Source organism: Haliaeetus leucocephalus, unplaced genomic scaffold, assembly GCF_000737465.1.
Source record: "Haliaeetus leucocephalus isolate CR32 unplaced genomic scaffold, Haliaeetus_leucocephalus-4.0 Scaffold656, whole genome shotgun sequence".
Classification (NCBI taxonomy): domain Eukaryota; kingdom Metazoa; phylum Chordata; class Aves; order Accipitriformes; family Accipitridae; genus Haliaeetus; species Haliaeetus leucocephalus.
In genome coordinates this window covers 2,624,466-2,646,141 of record NW_010973092.1, presented here as the reverse complement: position 1 = coordinate 2,646,141, position 21,676 = coordinate 2,624,466, and the positions used below count along the sequence as shown (strand labels likewise).

The 21,676-nt window shown below is 38.8% G+C and overlaps 1 protein-coding gene across 6 annotated transcripts in view; it reads right to left on the bottom strand.

The window, feature by feature from the left end:
- RAPGEF6 (Rap guanine nucleotide exchange factor (GEF) 6) overlaps positions 1-21,676 on the bottom strand; it is a 132,875-nt gene that overhangs the window by 11,179 nt on the left and 100,020 nt on the right. For 4 of the 6 annotated variants that reach the window (XM_010578830.1, XM_010578834.1, XM_010578831.1 and 1 more), the window contains 10 exons: positions 20,167-20,407; positions 18,655-19,038; positions 16,379-16,590; positions 15,357-15,480; positions 13,200-13,223; positions 10,287-10,507; positions 7,680-7,871; positions 6,075-6,209; positions 4,558-4,671; positions 838-1,063 (listed from right to left, as the gene is read on the bottom strand). In XM_010578830.1, coding sequence (XP_010577132.1) covers positions 838-1,063; positions 4,558-4,671; positions 6,075-6,209; positions 7,680-7,871; positions 10,287-10,507; positions 13,200-13,223; positions 15,357-15,480; positions 16,379-16,590; positions 18,655-19,038; positions 20,167-20,407 — 1,873 coding nt within the window. The remainder of the gene's footprint in view (positions 1-837; positions 1,064-4,557; positions 4,672-6,074; positions 6,210-7,679; positions 7,872-10,286; positions 10,508-13,199; positions 13,224-15,356; positions 15,481-16,378; positions 16,591-18,654; positions 19,039-20,166; positions 20,408-21,676) is intronic. The other 2 variants (XM_010578832.1, XM_010578833.1) reach the window with 1 other exon arrangement.

Sequence of the window (21,676 nt, the reverse complement as noted above, 5' to 3'; positions counted from 1 at the left end):
TTAGCCCAATGAAATAAACCGAATCACTAATTTCTTAAGAGCTGCATCACTTTAGCAAAGCGTAGACTAATAAGCTTTTTTACAGGGGAGAGACCACCACAGAATACTGGTGTATTATAATCAATTATACAGAAACAACATACAGCTCTTTATAGAGTGCAATCATAAAAACCTTATATTGCTTTAGAGATAAGCTATAAAAATTAGTAAAGGAGCAACTCCACTGACTTGAATCCACAACATTTGAGAACAGAATATGCTCTCCCAAGGAATCCTTAAATCCTATGGATCGAGGCTTAACATCTAGCAAGACAAAACCAAAAATTTCCAGTTCGATGTGGCGTCTCAGGACAAGTTCTCATTGTACTAAAGTAACAAGACCTTGTGTGTGGAAACTCTGAGGAAGACAGCAGCAGAAAGCTTCCAGTCCACCTAAGCAACAAATGGTAATAATGAAAATCCTTAAAAACCACATTAGAGTATGTTAAGTGACTGGCACTGCTGACTCAGAGAGAATTGATAATATCCTATTCCTGTTCTGCTGTCTCTCACTACTGGACTAATTTGTTAAGTATCGTCCTAGCTTTTAACACATTCACAGTCTCCTGCAAAAGACATCCATCTGAACCCCACCGATGGGAACAAGCTGTTGTCTACCCAAGTAATACTGCAAGTTTCTTGGGAAAACAAGCTCTTCCCATACAGAGGAACCAGTACTCCAGCTTCTAGCAAGAGCTTAATAACCACAGTAGAGTGCATAACTGTGTCCCGACCAAAGCTTTGTTACCCTTTCTAACACCAGGACACCGAGCCCAACCAAAAGCAGTTGCATCTTACCCCGGGCACGGCTGGCCATAATCAGCCATCGGCTGAGGATGCTCTTTTCTCTCTGCCCCCCCCGAATCCACCACAATAAGAGACTGGGACAAACTCCTCTCGTCCTGCAGCGCTGCTGACATTGAGTCCACTGAGCAGTTGCTCACAATGCTGGAGCGGGATGAAATCTCACTGTGACTGGAATCCGAGAAGTTATCAGATTTAGTGGAAGGTATGAGGGCGTAGCCTAAAGGAGAGAAGAGAACGTCTTGGTCAAAGAGCAATTCCAGTTTACTAGGTACAACAACAAAGTATTGACACACACATTTCAGCAAGGATATTTAAAAGAAAAAACAATCAAACCCTGTTTACATACCATCGGTCCACTGAACTTTTTAGGGTACTAAAGCTTCTAGCACCTATCAGCATCTATCACTGTAGTTTATTAATGTAAGCCTGGTGACACCAATAACCTACCTGCAACTCCACTACTCTCCAGACCAGAAGGTTAAACCTACATAAACAGGATCAACAGTTGCAGCATCAATAGTGGGTGGATGGATCAGATGTCTCCAATTTTGCAGGCGCTGAGTCCTCTAGTATAAATGCAGTGCATTTCCCACTATCCCTCTGCCCTACTGTCGTGTGAGACTCAAAAAAAGTTTTTGGCAGTGGATGAGGAGATGCTGACTAAGGTAAAAGCCAGCTATTAGCACTCAGGGATTAGCCATATGGTCCACTTCAGTTTTATAATCTGTTCCAAAATTAACAGAGAAGGAAGCAAAAGCAGGAAACACAACTTTGGCAGGAGCTAGACCAGGCGCCAGCATTGCTCCCGCAGAAGGGAAATAGCTGAAGACCTCAACAGTTTCAGGGCAAAATATATAATGAATTTTTTCTGCTTTCTTACCCTTAGCCTCAGATAACTTCTTTCAAACACAAATGTATATATAGCCTCATATATCCAACACCTCCTCTTCCTATTACCTGGAGTGAGCATAAAAGAGACTACTATACTGGGGACTTCCATGGGCTCTGGCTACATATATCCTGTAGACACTTCTGCTGGTAGAGTTAAAGTGATTCTGGATGGGACACCTGTCCCCAGGCTGCATCAGAAAAAGCCCTTTGCATGGACAACTTGCCTAAATCATTTATTTTTATGACCTTAGAGAATCAGGGAAAGAATTGAAATGAACTGAACTCGGCAAAGTGCATCTGCGCTGGTCTGAGGGAAACCACACTGAAGTCCTTCAGGTTTAGCGCCTGGTCTCCCTCCACACAGGGCAACCTAAAAGTTGAACCATGTATCTAAGAGCATTGTCTGAATGCTTCTTGAACACCGACAGGCTTGGCGCCATGACCACTTCCCTGGGCAGCTTGTTCCAGTGCTTGACCAGCCCCTCAGTGAAGAACTTATTCCCTAATATTCAATCTGAACTTCAAGCTTCCCTTCATGAACCCACGCTGGCTTTGACTCATGACCACATGGTCTTTCAAGCATTTCTCAGTAACTCCCAGAATAATCTTCTCAATCATTTTACCTGGCACTGAAGTGAGACTGACAGGCTTATAATTACCAGGGTCATCTTTCTTGCCTTCCTTGAAAATTGGAATAACATTTGCTAGCTTCCAGTTGACTGGGACCTTCTCCAGAGTCCCAAGATCATTGACAAATAACTGAGAGAGGTCTAGCAATAACATCATCTGACTCTTTCAGTACCCTGCGATGAATCCCATCAGCCCCCATAGAGTTATGGGCCTTCAGTTGCAGCAGCAAATTTAGGATGTTCAGATTTCAAGCTCTCTGGAGTATTCACCTCCTTAGGTAAACCCATGCACCATCTCACGGGCAGATCAAAGTTCATTCTCTTGTGCTGTCAGGCAACAAAATCAGGAGGTGTCTGTTAAATCGGTTTTCTTTTTTTTTTTTTTTTTTTTTTTTTAATAAAGAAACCTCAAAACTTTTTGCTTCCAATAACTCTGGCCCACAGTTGCGGTTTGTTCCTCTTTATCTGAGGGCAAAAGGTCTTGGATTAAGGACTGTGGTGTTGTTTTGGAGTTTGTCAATTCAAATATTTTTTTCTTTAAGTTCCCAGTGGGTTTCTCTATAGCAAATCCACTGCACCTCAGGAAATATATTCCCTGTCTTCACTAGGAGAACAGAGTCTATGATATGCCTTACAGTATGTGCATAAAATTTACAAACTTAGAACCTTTATTTGAAAATACTGGATCATCAACTCCTTCATGTATAGGTAAACAAGCATCTGTAAATTAATCAAAACATGGTCTTTCTTTACAGGAGACCACATTAATACACTGTTGACACAGTCCTCAGATAAGCATTTTTTCCCAAATTCCTACCAATCACTCGATTTCTCACTTCATTTCTACCTACATGTGCCTTTGAGCTGGACTGCCATATATTTACATCAATTAGGTGAAAACGTGAAATGACCAGGCAGTGTAAAAGCCACGCCAGTGATACACACAACTTAATACAGAAGATTGATGCCACTAAGTTCGTAAAAAATACAGAGATCATATAATATGGCATCTGGAGCCACTGGTATACATACCACTGAGCATACAGCTCAATTTGAGAGATTTCACAGCTTAAGCTTGATTATTGCTGTACGATTTTAAGAGCAAATATGAGCATTAAATATCAATATTATCAAATTAAAGAACTGAACCTTATGAATGAAAGAAAACCATATTTAAGACCAGCATTTTTAAGATTAAATTTCAGTTTCCTTTCCTTTGACAATAACTAATACCTCATATACTTTACTTTGTCTAACGGACTCCTTAAAGTTAACACAACTGTACTGCAGTAAGAAACGCTCTCACAGTGCATCTTAATTCTAAGACACTCTCTTCAAGAACTTCAAAGATCTGGAGAACAAAAGGACTCCTCTTCATTAAAGAGATTAACACTATCTGAAAGCTGAGTCATTGAATAACAGCACATGTATATAAACAGACTAAATGCAAGTCTTTGCTGGGCTGAAAAGGTTAGCAGAAGAAGATGTGACCAATGCAAACATACACCAACACTGGAAGTGAGCATTCAATTTACACCATATGAGGGACTATCTAGAGTCTAATTAAGAGAATGTTGCAGAACTTACTGTTTCATTGGCATTTGCGAAACACTAAGTAACAGAACTGCCACTGTACCTGTTCCTTGATTTTCTAAACTTCACATTATTGTCTTCACTGCACTGTAAGGGTGATTAGCTATAAATAACTGACACAAATATCTGGAAGGGAAGCACATTAAACAGCTTAAACACGTAAATGAATAATGCTAAAATAACTTAGACAAAAATCAGTGTATCTGACACAAAGTGGACATCATAGTCTTTCTTCTAAAAATGCATCATATAGTCTTCCTTCTCCTTCTAGACTTCATGCATAGGCAGTAAGGTGTCCACAGACTGCTGTTGCTATAGATACTTGCTGTACTCAGAGCATCACTGTCTTTCTCCTTTTGGTTTTCACCCCCTTCTGAGGCTTCAATGTGCTCCACTCCCCTTTTTGCAGTAAAAGCTGTTCTTTCCCTGGAGAAGCTTCTTTCCCTAAGTCTTCTAAACCGGGGTCCCTTCATTTTCCTGTGCACACGCTCAGCTTCTGCCTTTTCACTCTCATCCTCTCTTTCTCTTTTTTCACTTATGACAGAACTGTCTCTTGCTTTGCAAATCATCAAAATTTTCTTTTGTAAATAAGCCCCACCTATTCCATAGCTGCGTTGTCCACTGTTCTTGTTGCTGGTTTCACTGGCGAGTGACGAGGAAGAGCCAGAGAGATTCATCTGACTGCAGTTATCCGACCTTTGGATGTTACCAACTACAATAAAATACATACAGGCAGATCTTGGTAAGTGATGAGATAAATAACAGCAAAAATAACATTCTGATTTTAAAACCTTTTTTCTTCAATCCTGTTTGCATATCACTTGGGTATAGCTCAAAAGAAAATGAAATCTAAGATTAAGTGGAATGTGTTCATACCTAAAATTATGTCTGTCAGCTGTCTGTGAAGCACCTAATTTTAGTTCAATGAGCTGTTAGCACTACACATACAACAGGGTATGGATCACCTCAATCAAATTAGATCAGTGCTAAAAATATGCTGAGAGCAAGTTGAATTAATGAAATAATCCCAGAGAAACAAAATATTATTTTCAAAGAACCAGATGAAAGTTAACAAAAATAACACGTTTATAAGCAATGCTCAAAAATCTCAGTGGAGCTAGGTTTGGCAACCCAAGTAATTAAGCTTCTTATACATATGCTGTGTTTAATTAAAGTAAGTGGCATTCTCCTAAAGGAAACAGTATCTTGTGAAGGTAGAAGTGGATGGACCAGCATGATCTCCCACTGAGAAGGGTGAGAAGATGCAGTAAGTCACCATGCCATGCCATGCTAATCCAGTGGCTTTGGGCTGTCAAGTGAGTCAAAAGCAGCACAGAAGGGAGGGAGAAATGCCTTACACCGTTCGACACTGACCACACTGGCTGACTACACAGTGGTGTTAAAAGATTTCAAATGAATTCCCATCCAAGGTTGACTAATGATGAAGTGATGCAGGTCTTTTAAGACGAAGACATCAAAAAATAAATATGGATTCTCAGGGCATCACGATAGACAGGGATGTATACAAAGCCCTGTGCACAAGAACAAAAAATATGAATAGCGCCTTGAGGATTTAGATGGATGCACTACTCTTGCAGCTACCACAACCATCTGTTCTGAAGAACTACAACAGCATTTTATCTCCAGCTCCATCTAATCACCTGATATTCCAGCTACCTTAGGCAGAAACATAAGATGTCTCAACAGTTTCTGTCCAACACTGTCGTCTTCAAGAAATCCCCAGGTCTGCAAATCCCATTCATGGAGGTGGCCACCTAAGTCTGAACTGATATGCTGGCAGGTGTCAGCACTTACAATCGATTGGGAATGCTGTCAGAAGCACTTAAGCAATTTTTAAGAAAACAGTTGTTCCCCTTTTTAAATAGTAGGTGACTTTTAAGGCCAAAACATATAAATACATTGAAAAGCTGTGCCTATTCATAGAAAGATCAAATTCCATTCTTGACATGGATATTCCAAGCTACTACTTCCCTTACATGTCATTACCAACAGATATTCCTGCCACTGCCCACCCTGGTTTTAGTGCAATACAGGCATGAGTTCCCGAGACGGATGCTGACATGTGCGCTGTGAACGTTCACGCAGCACACATACCTTTGCGTGGAGAGCCCTGAGGAGAAGCAGGTGGGCTGGAGTGCAGAGAAGATGCCATGGACATAGTGTCATCTGTTTGTTTCTTACTACTTACTTCCTCAGACAAGCTTAATGACTTCTGTGGGGACCCTGTACCTATGAAAACAACAGAATCATTTACTGCATATTCTTCTTCTTTCAAGTCAGCGATACCTGTTTAAACTCAAATAAGCACCGTGTTGAACAATCACCAGAGTATTCAGCAAAGAGAGGAGCAGATGCTCAGATGATTTCTGCAGGTGGAGTCAGTCTCCATTTCAAGTTTAGATCAGATCAGCAGCAGCCACTGCTACCACTGGGTGCTCATCTGAAGTGTGTTGAAACACCCAGGTCATAACCAGAACCATTGCAACAGATACACTAGTTGTGGTTTTTGCAAAGGACTATAAACTGTGTAACGTGTAAAGCTTAGAGGAAACCCTTGCCCATGACACCATTGGGACAGTGTTAAAAACAATTTGTGTCATAGCCAACAAGTCAGTTCAAGATTTTCACAGTCAGGAGTTCTGAAATCAGCAGCCATGAGCACCATACACAACTTAGCAAGTTTAGCAAAACCAGTGCACCACTGTACTTAAACTGGTGCTGTGGTATTTCTTGTTCACTACTAGACCACCTTGCAGAGGACAGAGTGCTGAGGAGTTCAGTTAAGTTCTCAATAGCTTGTTAGATCAACACTGAACACTTAACACACGGGAATGAAGAAACATCTCTCTGCAAAGCTTCTGGAACATATCAAGTTGCACAGGTTTTTAAGAGGAGACATGAAATAAATATTAACTAGAAAACTTTATATGCTGCAATATATTGTTTTTAGAAGCTATTTTAATTGATGCTCGATGTATCATAGAATCATTTTGTATCATTTACTGACTGCAACTAACTTTATTTAATAACCCACAATTGTAGCTTTCAAATGATAACAAGTTACGTAAATAGAGGTCAAGAGCATTTTAATACATAATACTGCTTTGCAACTAGCAAATTTAGAGACAGAGAAAAATTGGTGCTTACTAGGAGCAACTAATAACATATGTTGCTCCATTGACAATAACGTTGTTATAATGGTGCTCCAGACGTTAAAATACTGAATGTCTGTGATTTGTTTCAATGATTTCACCTAAATATATTATACTTCATTTTGTCATGGAAAGAAACAAGCAATGTTGTTCTACTCTGTTTGTGCAAGATCTCTTCAGAACGCAGAAATACACAGTAAAAGACTTAACACAGTACATCTGACCTGTTTGAGAGAAATACTAAGATCACTTCAGTTACAACGTGTTCTTTAGTTCAAGAGAAAAAAGAAAGTGACAAAACAAAAGCATATTCGGAGACAGCACCTTATCATTACCTGTTGTAAGAAAAGTTATTAAAGACTGTGCAAATGACTAAGTAAATGGCACGCTCTCTTAAAATACAGTAATATGCTTCAGCTATTTTAAAGTGAATGAAGTGAATGAAGCACAATGGTAGCTCAAATAATCCACCCAGCTACAAACAGCTCCACCCTCTTATCTACTGCATTTATAAAACACTCCAGACAGGTGAACTGAAGATACTCACTGAATGTGACATGATCCTTTGTCAGTCCCTTTTTCCTACTGGGGTATAAATTCACAGTTGGAACCTGAAGAACTTGACTCATCCTGTTTTGTTGATGCTGATGGGCTTTAGTGGTTTGGCCAATTGATCTCATGGGTACTGGAGACATTTCTGAGGATTTCGCGCCTCTTCTCTCACTTAAATTCTTTGTCACTGTTACAGAAAAATTGTATATAAATATCTTGCACTTTGAATTGCAGGATTATTACAATTGTTCTGAGTACAACCATCCAGACAAAGCAACCATGGCACGAAGCAGATAAAACGTATCTGAAACCATTTCTATTCCAAACACACCTGTCTCATTATACTGAGGAGGCCATTACATGAAATGGCATTAAAAAACCTGAACTCTTTAAAGTGTCATACAGGTACTTTATCAAAAGACAAAAAATGTGATTTATTTCCACAATTAAAGTCTGTATTTTAGACGTTTATACATAAGGTGCAAAATAGAACAGCATCTCCTTCAAAATTACGTAATGCCACCAAAGGGAGAAGGAACGGTTGTTTTGCAATTGGCATCAAAGCTTTCACTAGGTGGCACAATTGATTTGCAACACAGAGCCCCGATTCAGTTTCTACTTTAATCACATAGCAATTAATAAACTCTGAAGTTAAGGCCACCTGACTTCTCCTTAAATTCCCCTGGAAAAGTCTGGATTGCAGTGTTGCTGCTGCTGGTTCCTTCTGCAAGCAAGGCCAGGAGAATCTTACTACTGAGATAAGAGACTGGGGAGCTGTACCTCCTACTTCTCTGGATATGTGCAAAAAACCCCAAATCTGCACAAAACCAATCTGCAAAACCATGTACCAGGCTCCCTGATTCAAAGCTACTTGGTCAAAATTTAAATGTGGGGAAACGCACCAAGTGCAGAGGAACTGCCCCGGGAGCAGTTCAGTGCTCCCACTCCACCAGAACAAAAAACAGGAGAGGGCTGGCAGTTCCCTCGTGCTCCACATCGCTTCCCATCCCTTCTGCTAGCTCTGCAAACTATGAGTATAATCTCAAGCAGATCAATTACCTGTGTTTTGGGGGTTTGGGGTGTTTTCTTCTAGTTTTTAAAAATAGGTACTTTAATAATATGCCACTCTACTATATATTTATTTGTATATCCACTTAACCTTCATTTTATTTTTGTGAGGTTTAAGAAAAGAAGGACTTGATTTGCTTAACTACGTGGAGTAAAATGGTCAGTTTATATTCCCTATTTTTACTTCCAAATATCTACGGCTAGCACTGCGCAAACAAGATTTTATATGATTTAAAACAATTGAAAAACAACGTCGTAACATTTCTGTTTGTCTCCTGGGCATACTATGGCCACCTGTTATGTTTGCACATACATCATCTATCAAGAGTTCATCCTGACATGCTTTAATTTATTGTTTTGGTGGGGGAGTAAAGCATAAAACCCACAATAGTGTTACCTCTAAGCAGAAGCATTCTGTGCTATTACGTATCTGGCTGAACACAGCACAAGCAGAACACCTCCATTAACAGCGTACGATGCCGTGGTTCAGAGCTACCTGTGATTTCTGGCGACCTCAGGCACAAGGCCAGTGTGAACACACAGAATTGAACATTTTTAAAAGGGAGTAAAGTATGGCCATTTCCAGGATTCCCACATGTTAAATGTTAAAAAAGGTAACGTTAAAAAAAAATTGCATAGGAAGGCACCTTAGGAAATAACAAGGATTTGCATTCTTAATACTGAATAATGGAAAGGACTTAAAATTTTACCTTCAAGATGCCATCTCCTAGTCATGCTTTTAACTTAACCTTGTCAGAGACAAAAGGGTATTTGAGAACAAAAAAAGTCTTAAAATGCTGCATTTGGACAACAGACAAGCATGAAACATTTTGATTAGCAAGGTTGCTACTCTTCCATTTTGGAACAAACCTACCTTTCAAACAAGTGACAATTTCTAAGGACCGAAATAAAATGCAATTATCATTTCTCATTTTTAAATAAAAATTTACTGAACTGTGTAAGACAGCAGGTCAGATAACAGTTTCTTTAGTTAGACAGTTGCACAGGAGTTCAAATTATGGAAACTGTCCTGCTGTAGCCCTCAATTTTTGACCATCAAGCCATGTCAATTCCATCAGTCAATATTGACCTAACTTCTCCTTCTCAACAATCTTCACTTATTCTAAGCTGTAATCCATTGCAGTTTCTATATTGATTTTGTCTCTCTTCATTTTCTTGCTGTTCATACGGCAAACGTTACTTTTATCCTTCCTAATTCTGTACAAGGACAGCAGGGCAAGAATAGAGCTAATGTACTATTGAATTTCCTTCCAGACTGATGAAAAGACACACAGTTTAAGAACTAAAAGTCAAAGCAGAAAACATCGCTGAAGTTTTCTGAGCTCAACCAAGATCCGAAGATAAATGCTGGCTTGCTGAAACTGTTAGTATGTCAATTGACAAACAAGCACTTACTAGGGTATTTTTTCTTGAAGGGAGAAGAGATACATCTTAAGTGAGTATTTCTAGGGAAGGAACAAGATTTTTTATAAATTTCATAGATTGTGACACCTTTCTAGATCACTGTACTTACGAGTGCTATAAGCGGGCTCACACTGAAGTGACAATATTTGGATCTTTTCTTCGTCTGTCTCTACATTCAGGTTGGACAAGTACTGCTTCACCTTCCTTGCCATCTGGGCATCCTCGTACAGCTTCTTGGCATTCAGAAGCGAGCTGCGTCGGGCACGTTTTTTGTGAGCACCTCCCTGTACATCCAGCATGTTCGAGTTTGTGCTGCCCTGGCTCAGAGATCTATAAAAGAAGAGCGCAAAGCAGTAAATTTTTAGTTCTCAACAGCAATGAGGAGCTACAGCAGCACACGCCAAAGCAGATTAATACCAATAATCTTCAGTTAGGGCTAGTGCATGCTGATGCAAATGAGTTAAAAAGATGAACAGCATTAAAACAACACTTGTCTTAAAATATTCTGGTAAATTGATAGCAGCAATTTGAGTCTAGAGAAGGATTGCATACAAAAGTGTGGAGCTAGCAAGAATGAGGCACAATGCTGCGTAAAGTACCCAGTTAGCTCTGCTAATGAATCTCAGTCTTGTTCTGCAAAACCCACGCTATTTCAACTGCAGATTGTAAGAGTGGACAAACTTGATAACTTTGTTGGTTTAAGGCATTTGGTACCCACTCTTTGCATCAGGCTTACAACAGAAACTTCTTGCAATTCAGCTGAGTACAGAAGTGAGCGACTATCGTAATCCTCTTAGAAAACTGAGCTTCTGACAATGTTTCAAGCAGAGGAAAAATTATGTTAAATATGCAAAGTACATTACATTACGCACTTAACTTCTTTCTCCAACTAAGTAAAAACATTCACAGAAGAGCAGCTCATTAAAAAAAACTTATCCCAACAGAGGTCAGGAAGGCAGTGATAACGTACATGTGCCCAGACTTGTACAGACTTGCATCTATGAAAGACGACGCTCCTCAACGCTCCTAATTTTGAGCTGCCAATTCTATCAGCAACTGAAGCAAAACCAAATAATCCCCAAATTGTTAACGTACATCAGTTACCCTCCCTGACAGTCACTCCTATTCACGCCAAATCACTGCCCAAACAACTGATCTTGGTACAGGTCAAATACACACATCACTTCTGTTTCAACTGTCAAAAGTCCTATGGCCACACCAGTCCTAATGCATTTTTTAATAAATGGAGATCACAGTATATGTTACACGTAAATTTTAATGGAAAGTGTCAATAAAGTTGTTTAAAGTTGTTTATTTGTGGGGTTTTTTTTAAACATTCAGAATAACAACTTTATTTTAAAAGGCTAAATTATTTGTAAAGATGTTTATCAAGATCTTGGGTGCCTTTACAGAATCACAAGTGGCAGAATAAACAAATCTCCAGCACAGAAGAGACATAATGGCTAAAAGAATCAGAATGAAACCTATTGTTTGAGGAAGTCTTAAGCAAATCATGCACACTGAGCTTAAAAAATAAGAAATGGTGGGAAAAAGCTGACTACAATATTTTCAATGGTGTTAAATAAATCAATCTAAGAGAAAATATAAGCTTAAAAACTGGCAGAAATTTATTGCTTAATTAAATAAAAAAGTAATGCTATTATAGGCAAAGAGCAGCAAAAGGCACGATGGACTGTTCACAGCTACTCAAACCAACGGGGCACTCCTATGGACAAGAACAAGGCAAATACCTATTATATCATGAAACAGGAAACTATGTTACGTTTATTTTTAATGATATAAATATTTTATTGCTTACATACATACTGTTTTTCTTTTAACTCTGGACTTGACCTTTTAAGGCAATTTAATTCAATTTCCTTTAAAAATTCTTTTTCCTTATTCACTTCTGTGCACAGTAATCCCAAGGGTGTGAAAATTAGGGTGGTTTCAGCTGGGTCCTAGGTATTTCTCCCCGCGAGCTGCACCGTGAGCGGCTGATTGTTGACCACCTAACACTGCCCGCCGAGCTCTCCCGCACCAAGGGCATCCACACGTTGCTGACTTCACGCCAGAGACCACTATCCAAACCTGCTCTCCCCACTTTGCCTCGCACAAGTCCCGGCACTGTCCCCATCACTGCTGGTGGGGATAAATCCGTTTTCTGCACGAAGAGCCTGGATACTCTTTGCTGACAAATCACGTTGCCACACCAGGCTTCCTCTGCGACTTGCAAAGCGATTGTAGGGAGGGCAAAGCATTTCTGCTTCCACCCTCTATGCAAAATGTCAACATACTAATATAGAGCTGGCTTTAAACCAGATGCCCACGGTATGAAAAGTAGAGTTTCAAAGTGCCAAGGCACATAGGCTCACCAATAACAGTTCATGGGCAAAAATACACATAAGAACACATAAAACATGGCTACAATGTCATCTTAAAATCACTGCCATGTGTCAGGAATTTCACTAGCCAATCTTAGTACTCTCATCTGTAGTCACTTCATTATTCAGTCCTTGCACAATCAAGACTCCCAGTGAAATCAATGAGGATTTTGGTGTATGACATGTGAGATACATTTTAAATATATGCTAAAAATAAACACTTTGAAGCCTGAACTCAAACTTCAGGGAGGAAATTACTATATCATTATCACAATTCAAAATATCCTTATAGCTTAAAATGCAGAATGGCTTAAACTTTTCTGTTACACGTTAAAAAGCAAGTTATTTATTTCCCAAAATAGTTTGCCTTCCAATATAACTGCACAGCAGGGTTTTTTTTAAATGCATAAAGCCAAAACTCAAAACAACTTATCTAGTACACAAAAGCAACTCAGAATTTTTACAGCTGCAGTACAATGTTGACTGTAACCCCTTAGTCCTGTTTTCCAAAAAAGATGTATTGCAGGGTTAATAAAATGCATGCTGTATTTCAGATGCATGCACTAACGAGGAGGATGCAGTATGTTAAGAGTTGCATAATCTTTATTTATCTTAGTTGCATTCATCTCTACACTTACCCCAAACTTCTCCACCTCTTCTTCCTGTAAGCAAGAGCCATATACATTGAAGCATGTATTTGAACAGAAAAGCACAGGAAAAAAATAAAACAGTTGAGAGTCAGGAAGAAAGATGTAGACAGGAAAGAACAGAAAAGAAAAAATTTCTATACAGCAAAATTCTTCTCAAACAATAACACAATGTTTAATGGAATGCAAGGGCAGGACTTGCTCAAATACTTTAATGTGGAAGAACATCTATCAGTTTTTTTGTTTTAAGTTTAACCTATGAATTTAAAAACCAAACTCGCATTAAATTTTCTTGTTAAGTATTTCCCAGAAGTCAAATTCAATTTTGATGGAGTGAGCAAAAACTGTTTAACTTATTCATATTGCAGAAAGTGCGATTAAATTAATTTATTCTTTGCATTAGGACTGCAGTAAGCGTATGAGAAATCATCATCAGCATTCAAGTTTATGATGTTGTTTTCTCCTTGATTGCTTGCTGGAAAACAAGCTAGTTGCCAAATACACACTGAAAAACTAGATGCACTAGATGCTCTATATTAATCGGTAACGAACTTGCTAGGAAGTCTCATGTTACCACTAACATCTTTTCTTGTTCTTTTTTAATCTTCAAAAGCATTTATTGGTGCTTCATAACACAAACTGATAGATCAAACACCAGAGGCGATGAAAATGAATATAAATGATGTGAAAACATGGAATTATTTTCTTTTAATCTTTGGCACTATCTCTAATATTAGATGCCTAAGCATTTTATGTCAGTGTGCATAATTTAAATTACGGTCATTAAAATGTGCTCTGTAATTCTGAAAAACATACTAAAGGTAACTATTTACTACTAAATTCATTTAATGATTAGACTTCATTAGGTCTTTGAATGTGCATGGGGCATCAGGGAAATTTATTTATAGACTGATTTAATCTGTGAATGCCAAAGTTTCCGAAAAGCAATCATAACTTACAGTATGTAGCTTTATAACTTTGTTAAAATTTTGCTAATTCAAATCCAATAGTATGAAGGTGAATCTCCACTTTGAAATGAATCCATCTTTAAACAACATTAACAAGGGATCTGTTATTTTTGTCTCAAACCTCAACTGGACTACTTTTAAACAAAATACTTATGTTTCCTGATAGTCAGCCTTGAAAACAAAAACCAGACAGGATTCGTGATCCTTTGTGAATCGTGACCATTGGAAGGCCACAGGGAACCAAATCTCTACGCTCTTACATACGCTACATATTCAGCACAGGACATCGTCTTGTCACCAACTCCCCACCCGAACTGCATCCTGAGGGGGTTTTGTCTGGCCCGTTAGTCTGAGAGGCAAACTAACAGTGCAAGGAAAGGACAAGACCTGTCTTCTCGGCAGGGATCTACAGGCATCAGCACCCTGCACGGACACAATGGAGTTGCTGCTGCTTTTAGTTCAATCAGTGGGAAGCAAAACAGATGCAGGAAAATATTTAGTTCCACTAAATATAATCTGGAGCTAATCAGCACCAGATTAGAAGTCGTGGTGTTTTTATTCTACAGTTTGTCAACACAGAGCCTGACGGATATTGTGCATTAGAAAAAAAAAAGAAAAAAAAAACCCAAACCAAAAACCACCAAAAAACAAGGAAAAAATAAAACAAGAAAACACCCTACACCTACTTACAGCCTGAACATACCAATCATTATGTAGGTGGAGCAAGCTGTGCATAGAACAAATAAAAAATATTTTGTTTGGTTTTTAATAGGTTATCAGTGTGGTTTTGTTTTGAAGCAACATTTCAGATGTCTACATAGGTGATTTAGGTGCTTTTTGTCTCTCTATCATATATAGATAATATTATACCCCCCTAATATTGTATCTCTCTCAAAACTCTACTGACACTAGCATTTTATTTAGCAAAAATATGAATCATTAAAATTAGAACCTATTCTTCTTTGCTTTTTAAAGACAACAAATTGGTTTAGTAGTCATTAAAAGCAGGTCTTGGAAGCATCAATTGTATTGCCATAATTTGATGAAGATTGTTGTTCTGATGGTAAATGTCAATGGTAAAGTTACACAATGAAATATTAACATACTGATGCACACACAAACCCGGATCCCTACCCACTCCGAGACACCTTCAATCCTACTGCCTTTCTAAATTGCACACCTTTGTCTGAACATTACAGCTGGATCCATGTTTGCTGAGGTCATCCTGACAACTTGGCGAATTTCTTTGGCAATCATTCTGAGTTTCTCAAAATTTACCAGGCCATCCACTTTAGAATCATTTCCTGCATAATTGAAACACAGACACATGTAAAAAAGAGAGTAAGAAATACTTTTTTAATGGGCAACGTGCGTCTAAGTCCCCCACATTACCCATCTTCCCTCCCTGCCCCTCCATCAACAAAACTGCTTTAATCAAAATAGCAAGAAAACAGGAAACTGGCAAAACAGAAATGACAATCAGGCTCACTCAGACTACCTAGCATTGCTCTTGTTAACCTATTTCTAAAGTAACAAGTATTAGTAGGAGGAAAAAGGAGTAAGTGAACTACGCCCAAATTCATTGGCATAGATGTTAAAATACTATAAGCATAGAACTGACATCGCAGCGTTCACATTCTGAAATAAGTTCAAATACTTCTGAAACATCACAACCAAGAAGTGGGCATATTTGGAAATGCTTAACCTTAAACAATTGTGAACAAAACTTTGTGTAAAAAAAATGGGGAAAAATGGAAATGTTTAAACAAAAACCCTTGAAAATGCTGAAAGCAAGAGTAGGAGGTGTTGTATCATCGTAGCTGTCTGAAAGCCACAACATGGAATGAAAACGTAGGAACATCTCAGCAACAAGTTTTGGTAAGAGAAATATATTTGAAATACTGTAACTACCAGTTAGCACACTCACCTACTCTTCTATCCTAAACCTTAAGACAGCTGACTAAGATTAAGCATTGCTTTTAAAATATTAAAAACATGCATTTAATTTTTAATTTTTGTCTAACATCAGTCCCTTGCATTATGCATTCCGAGTTCTATTTTATGTTACTCCTATAAAGGATGCATCAAAAGCATCCTACTGGTGGCAGCTTCTTTTAGACACCGGTTGAGTCACGGAGCACTGAAGAAAGGGCTAAAGCATATTCAATGCTTAGTTTATTATTTCTCTATGTTTGACATTACCTTCATGTAGAAATGTGATATCCTTCTTGACAACAGGAAAAAGTGGAATAATTGGAGGCTGCATACTCTGGCTGCTAAGGATGTTGCGGTATTTTGCCATGTTTCGAGATGGATCAAATAGATCTTGAAGGTCTCTGAGGTGCTTTTCATACTTGCTTGGTAACTTTTCCCAAGTGCCTCTGAGACGTGCTACGGGTGCTAGATTTAACCCACTGTAAGGCAGATACGTTTCATTATTAGCTGTTAGAGGAATTACTTCCTTATGAAAGGTAATGAAGGGTTGGTTTTTTGTTTTAAGGATTAAAAATAGCTTTCACAAGGTTAACTGTAAAGCTGGGTGAACGCCAGGCTGCAAGTTCATCACAATAAACCTCTGCTGTTCACTCCTGTGAGCAAGCGAAAAAGAGAACTGTAAAAAGCATGGCTGTTTCCTATTCACAAGGTACGAATTTCAAGTTAGCCTGCCAAAACAATCTCTCTGTCCTCACAGTACTGATGCCCATTTAATTTAAAAACCACTTCTCTCCTGTAAAAATGTATACCACAATAAGGACAAAAAGGGTGAAAAATTAATGAGGTGAACACACAGCTACAGGAGCAAGTGAGAACAGTGGACACCTTATCCCAAGCAAAAGTGGCAAGACTTAAGAGGAGTATGTTTGGAGCATTTGTAAACAAAACAGACTGAGAATTAGAAGCAAGGAGACATGCTAAAACTTGTTATCATGCCCTCAGTCTCATTAAGTAAAAATGTATCCAGAATTAATCTGGATGCAATAAAAAAAATTTAAAAATTAAATATATCCATCCTCCCTATCATAATTTGTCACCAACTTTGCTCAAGAAATTTTGCAATGACTGCAACGTCCTTGTAGCTGCAGAACTGGAAAGTGATATTCTCCAGCATTCACTAGTAAACCCAGAATCATACAATTACTGAATTTGCTCTTCTAAGAGGATTTTTTTTCTCATTTTGAAAACTTCAGAAACTCATTTTGTATTTGTTTTATTTTTTTATACAGATTTCTCTCCATGCTATTGTCAAACCACAAACAAAGCCTTCTCTCATGTGAAAAATCAAACATATGCCACCACACAGCTCCTCTTTTACATGCTACATTAGAATGGTTATCTTCCTATTTCATGAACCATATGGCATCGTATTGACATGCAATGCAAAGCAAGGCAAGAAAGAGAACCCCTGTGGCATATGCTAACAAAAACATATTCCTCTAGAAATAAGAGTAAAACAAAACCCAATTTATTTGCTTTTTTCCTGACCAAAGACCACTTCAGTCATGGCCTGATTAGACTGGACTGAGAAGCAGGAAGAGTCATTTCTCCGCCTACAACAAACATGAGAAATTATGGAGCAGAATATAGGAATTAGATTCAGTATCTACATGTGTATTCACCATGTAATGAGTAGCCACAGCCCCAGTGATTGCCCTGTACCCTTTAAGGAAATTCATGAATTCTCTAATGTATGACTAAACAGAAGCCAATACCATTTGATAAACTGGCTAGACATGGAAGAGAATATTTAAAAATAGTATTTTCAAAGATAGTGCTGGTGCTGGGATACAGCACGAATCCAGATCTTTGTCTGATGAATCACAGTGCCTTTTTTTTTTTTCTTGAAGTAAAACCTGGGTATAAGATAATTGCAAATAAAGGAAATGCTGAACTCATGCTGTTAAAGTAGCAGCATCTAGGATAAGTCAGAAGAGAAAGTCTAAATGTGCAAATGAAGAGAAAAAAAAATAGAGAAGCAAGCAGATTACAGGAAAGAATGAAAAGGAAAACTGAACTAAAACAAGACTGATTTGAGGAAGTCCTTACAATGAAAGGAAGAAATAAAGTAATCTCATCATCACACATATGACTCAGTGCACACTGAAAAAGTAACAATGACTGAAAAAAGAAGGGAAATTGGGTGCCAGAATCACAGAAAATGACAGCAATGTTCAGGCAGGCTTCTGAAGTTCATCAATCAAACAGTGCTTTTGTCCAAATCTTCTCCTTCCCTGCTAGGTAACAGTTAAGGAAGAGACAGTCACATCGACCACCGCAATAAGACTGAACCTCTGAGGCTGAGCAAGCGACAATACAGCCCTTGTACAGTCTGGTTTTTTAAAAGCTTGGTAATTCCCTTAAAACCACCCAGCACCATCGGTAATCTGTTCAGGATATACCTATTTCTTTTCCTTCCATTTAGATTAACAGAATTGCCTTTGACAGCACAAATCAGATATGACAAATGGGAAGTGTTTTACCTTATAACTGCGAACATGGAATTGAAGTTCTTGCATTCTCGACAGTGGAGGGCAATTTTAATGAAATGCTTAATAATCTTCATTCTTTTGAGTTGGTTGGGCTCTGCTAAAATTTCCATGGCAACCCAGAATGTCTCTTGATTTATGACATCCTCAAACTGTTTCAGGTGAGCATTTCCTGTTTTGGAGTCCAGCTTATAAAGGTCATCGATGTATTCTGTAGGCTCAATATTGCGAAATAATTCAAAGTCTCTCATGGAAAGTTGAGTGGCGACCTCAATGGTGCTCAGCTGTAGGAGGGAAATTTGGCTTTCTCTCAGTAGCTCTTGAGCATCCTCATCTGAGCATAAGGTCTCTGTCTCCATATTGTTTTTTAGATAATACCTAAAGAATAATTGAGTTACAATAAAGCATTAGAGATGCTCTTCAGAGGGTTTGTGACCACAAAGACACTGAACTATACCAATCAACGTGGACTTTACTGACGCTGCAGGGGTGCTTACATGAGAGTATTTGCACGTTGCTGTTGACAACCCAATGTAAGAGGCAAAGACAGAGGCAAGAAGGGTCAGCATAACCTTGTACTCTAGCTAGTATAAAATGCCATCATTACTGAAGGAAAAAAAAAATTTCAAAAGCTCTTTTAATCTACCTCTTTGCTAATACATCTTATACTGTACTCTGTAATATGCTGTAGCTTTCACCTTCAGAAAAAGGTCAGTTACTTTTCCATTTGTAAATTCAGCAGTGAAATAACATTTTAAATAGACGTTAGTCCTGAGAAATCTCTTGTTAATGTATTTTTCCATTTCTTACACAAATTTAGTGTGGTATCTTACATAATTTTAGTGTGGCATACTAATATTTACATGAAGCACATACATTTTCATTTCCTGAATACTACCTGGAAAATTCATTTCCATGGTCCCAAGCAGATGACTTTGAGATATACAAAAGTTTATTCCTCATAAATTCCCTCTGTTGCCTAGCAAAGACAACTAAAGAATTTTTTACTTAATAAACTTTCTGCTGGTATGGATCAGGTCATCAGATAAAACTGAAGCACTTTACATTTCAGAAACATTCATAACTGTTTACATAAAAATGGAAGAATTTATCTCAGGTTAGTATCAGTTCATTGCAACATGACGTCACTAAGAAATTAATTGCATGTTTTAATCCTGAAGTACATGTGGAAAGCGTCAGAACAAATATAACTTTTTAAGTGTAAACTACTATATACATTATCCTGATCTGCTAAATTTAGTTGTCATCAAGCAAGCTTGCTGCAGATTTGGGAAAGGGTTTTTTGGGTGCAGAAAAGGAAGATGAAACAAGGAACAAAAGAGGAGAGGAAAGTGTGAGTTACTGACATTGACTTGCTTGTTCTTCTAACAGACACCCGTTTATTTTAATTAAAACATCCCTTCATGATGTTTCTTTTGGATGTTTCAATCCTAAAAGGCACAGGCAAATAAATCCAAACTGAAATCACAACAAGGGCGCGTTTACCGTCCATTGAGTTGAATCCTGTCGGCCAATTTGGAGAACTGATCTGGGAGTCTCCGTTGTTTGATGACTCCCTCGGGGCTGACAGACACTTCGCAGAGGGAGTAGGTCTCCGGGGCTCCCGTCAAGTTGAATTCGTGGACAGCGTGACTCACAACCTCTTTTGCTGTAGTGTCTTTGCTGATGATAATGTAACAACTCTGCTGATCTGCTTTGAAAACTCTTATTACTTGATCCGGAATATCTAAAAATAACAGAGTTAACACCTTTAATGTGTGAAGTTACTTTTCCCTTGAAAAGACACGAGGTCATTTACTGTCTCATTTGATAGCCAGAAAACAAATAAACAGCTAGCAAGAAAAAGCAGCCATGCTGGACTTGACAAATATTCATTAATATATTCAGTTGTTTCCTTCAACTTTGAGAGGAAAAAAAGAGGACGCTTCTCCTCTCTGCATTTCCACACTCAATTACTTTATCATCCCATAACCACAATCAAAGTACAAGATATCCGGATATATTACTAAGCTGTACACTGTCCTTCTCAGCGTGTCTCAAAAACTTTGGCAGCATCGTTCCTTCTTTGGCTCTTTTGTCTTTGCGAGAGCCAGAACCAACACACGTGCCAGGGCACTCTTCCCAGAGGTGGGAAGCCGTCGAGCCCGCGTCGATGGGCTGCGGACGCGAAGAGGAAAGGAGATTTGGTAGCTCCCATAACTAGCTGCAAACTTCTACACTCCCTCTCTCACCCTGAAGGAACTAAGCTGCTGCCAGCAGTTAATTCTTTGGCTAGTGTACTTATTTATAGGACATTTTATGTATTATAAATGCACTGGAGAACAGCTTTATCTGAGGCAGCCTACAGCAGGAAATAAGTATCTAAAGAAACACACGTTTAATCTACAGCTTGATGACTGGAAATAATTTGTGCCATTAGTTATTACAGAAGGCTTGATTTTCAAAATAAAACTGACTGGAAAAAAAAAAATGTCAAGAGTCAGAGTGCACGCTAATTTAAAGCTCCAGGAAGCACGGTTTATCCCCTCCCTAAACTCTGAAGGCTAAAACTTCACAAGTTTTCTCTAGACCTAAGAAGGTGGGAGGCTCTCTCTGAGCCCTCAGCCACGTCTTCAGAGCCTGCAGCTATTCAAAAACCACGTTGGAGGCAGATGTGCCATTAACTCCTGCATCAGAGACTCCCCACGAGAGAACTGAAGGGCTGTTATTACAGCAGCAGCCTCCAAAACAGCCCTTCGCTTCTCTCCCTGTTATCTGACCAGCCTTTAATAACCTCAGCGATAAAGTGCCAAATCCACGGATTGAGGTATGTGACCTGCCACCCAAGGGGAGCCCCCGGATCGCCCGGCAGGGCAGCGAGTGCCGTGGGGAGGTAACGACCAGGATGCCCTCTGTCCGAGGGGAATTGGCACTTCTGCCAGGCGAATCATCGTACTGGGCTGTGCATCAAGATCGTTCCAGCATCAGCTCTCTGAGCACCGAGTTTTACATGCTG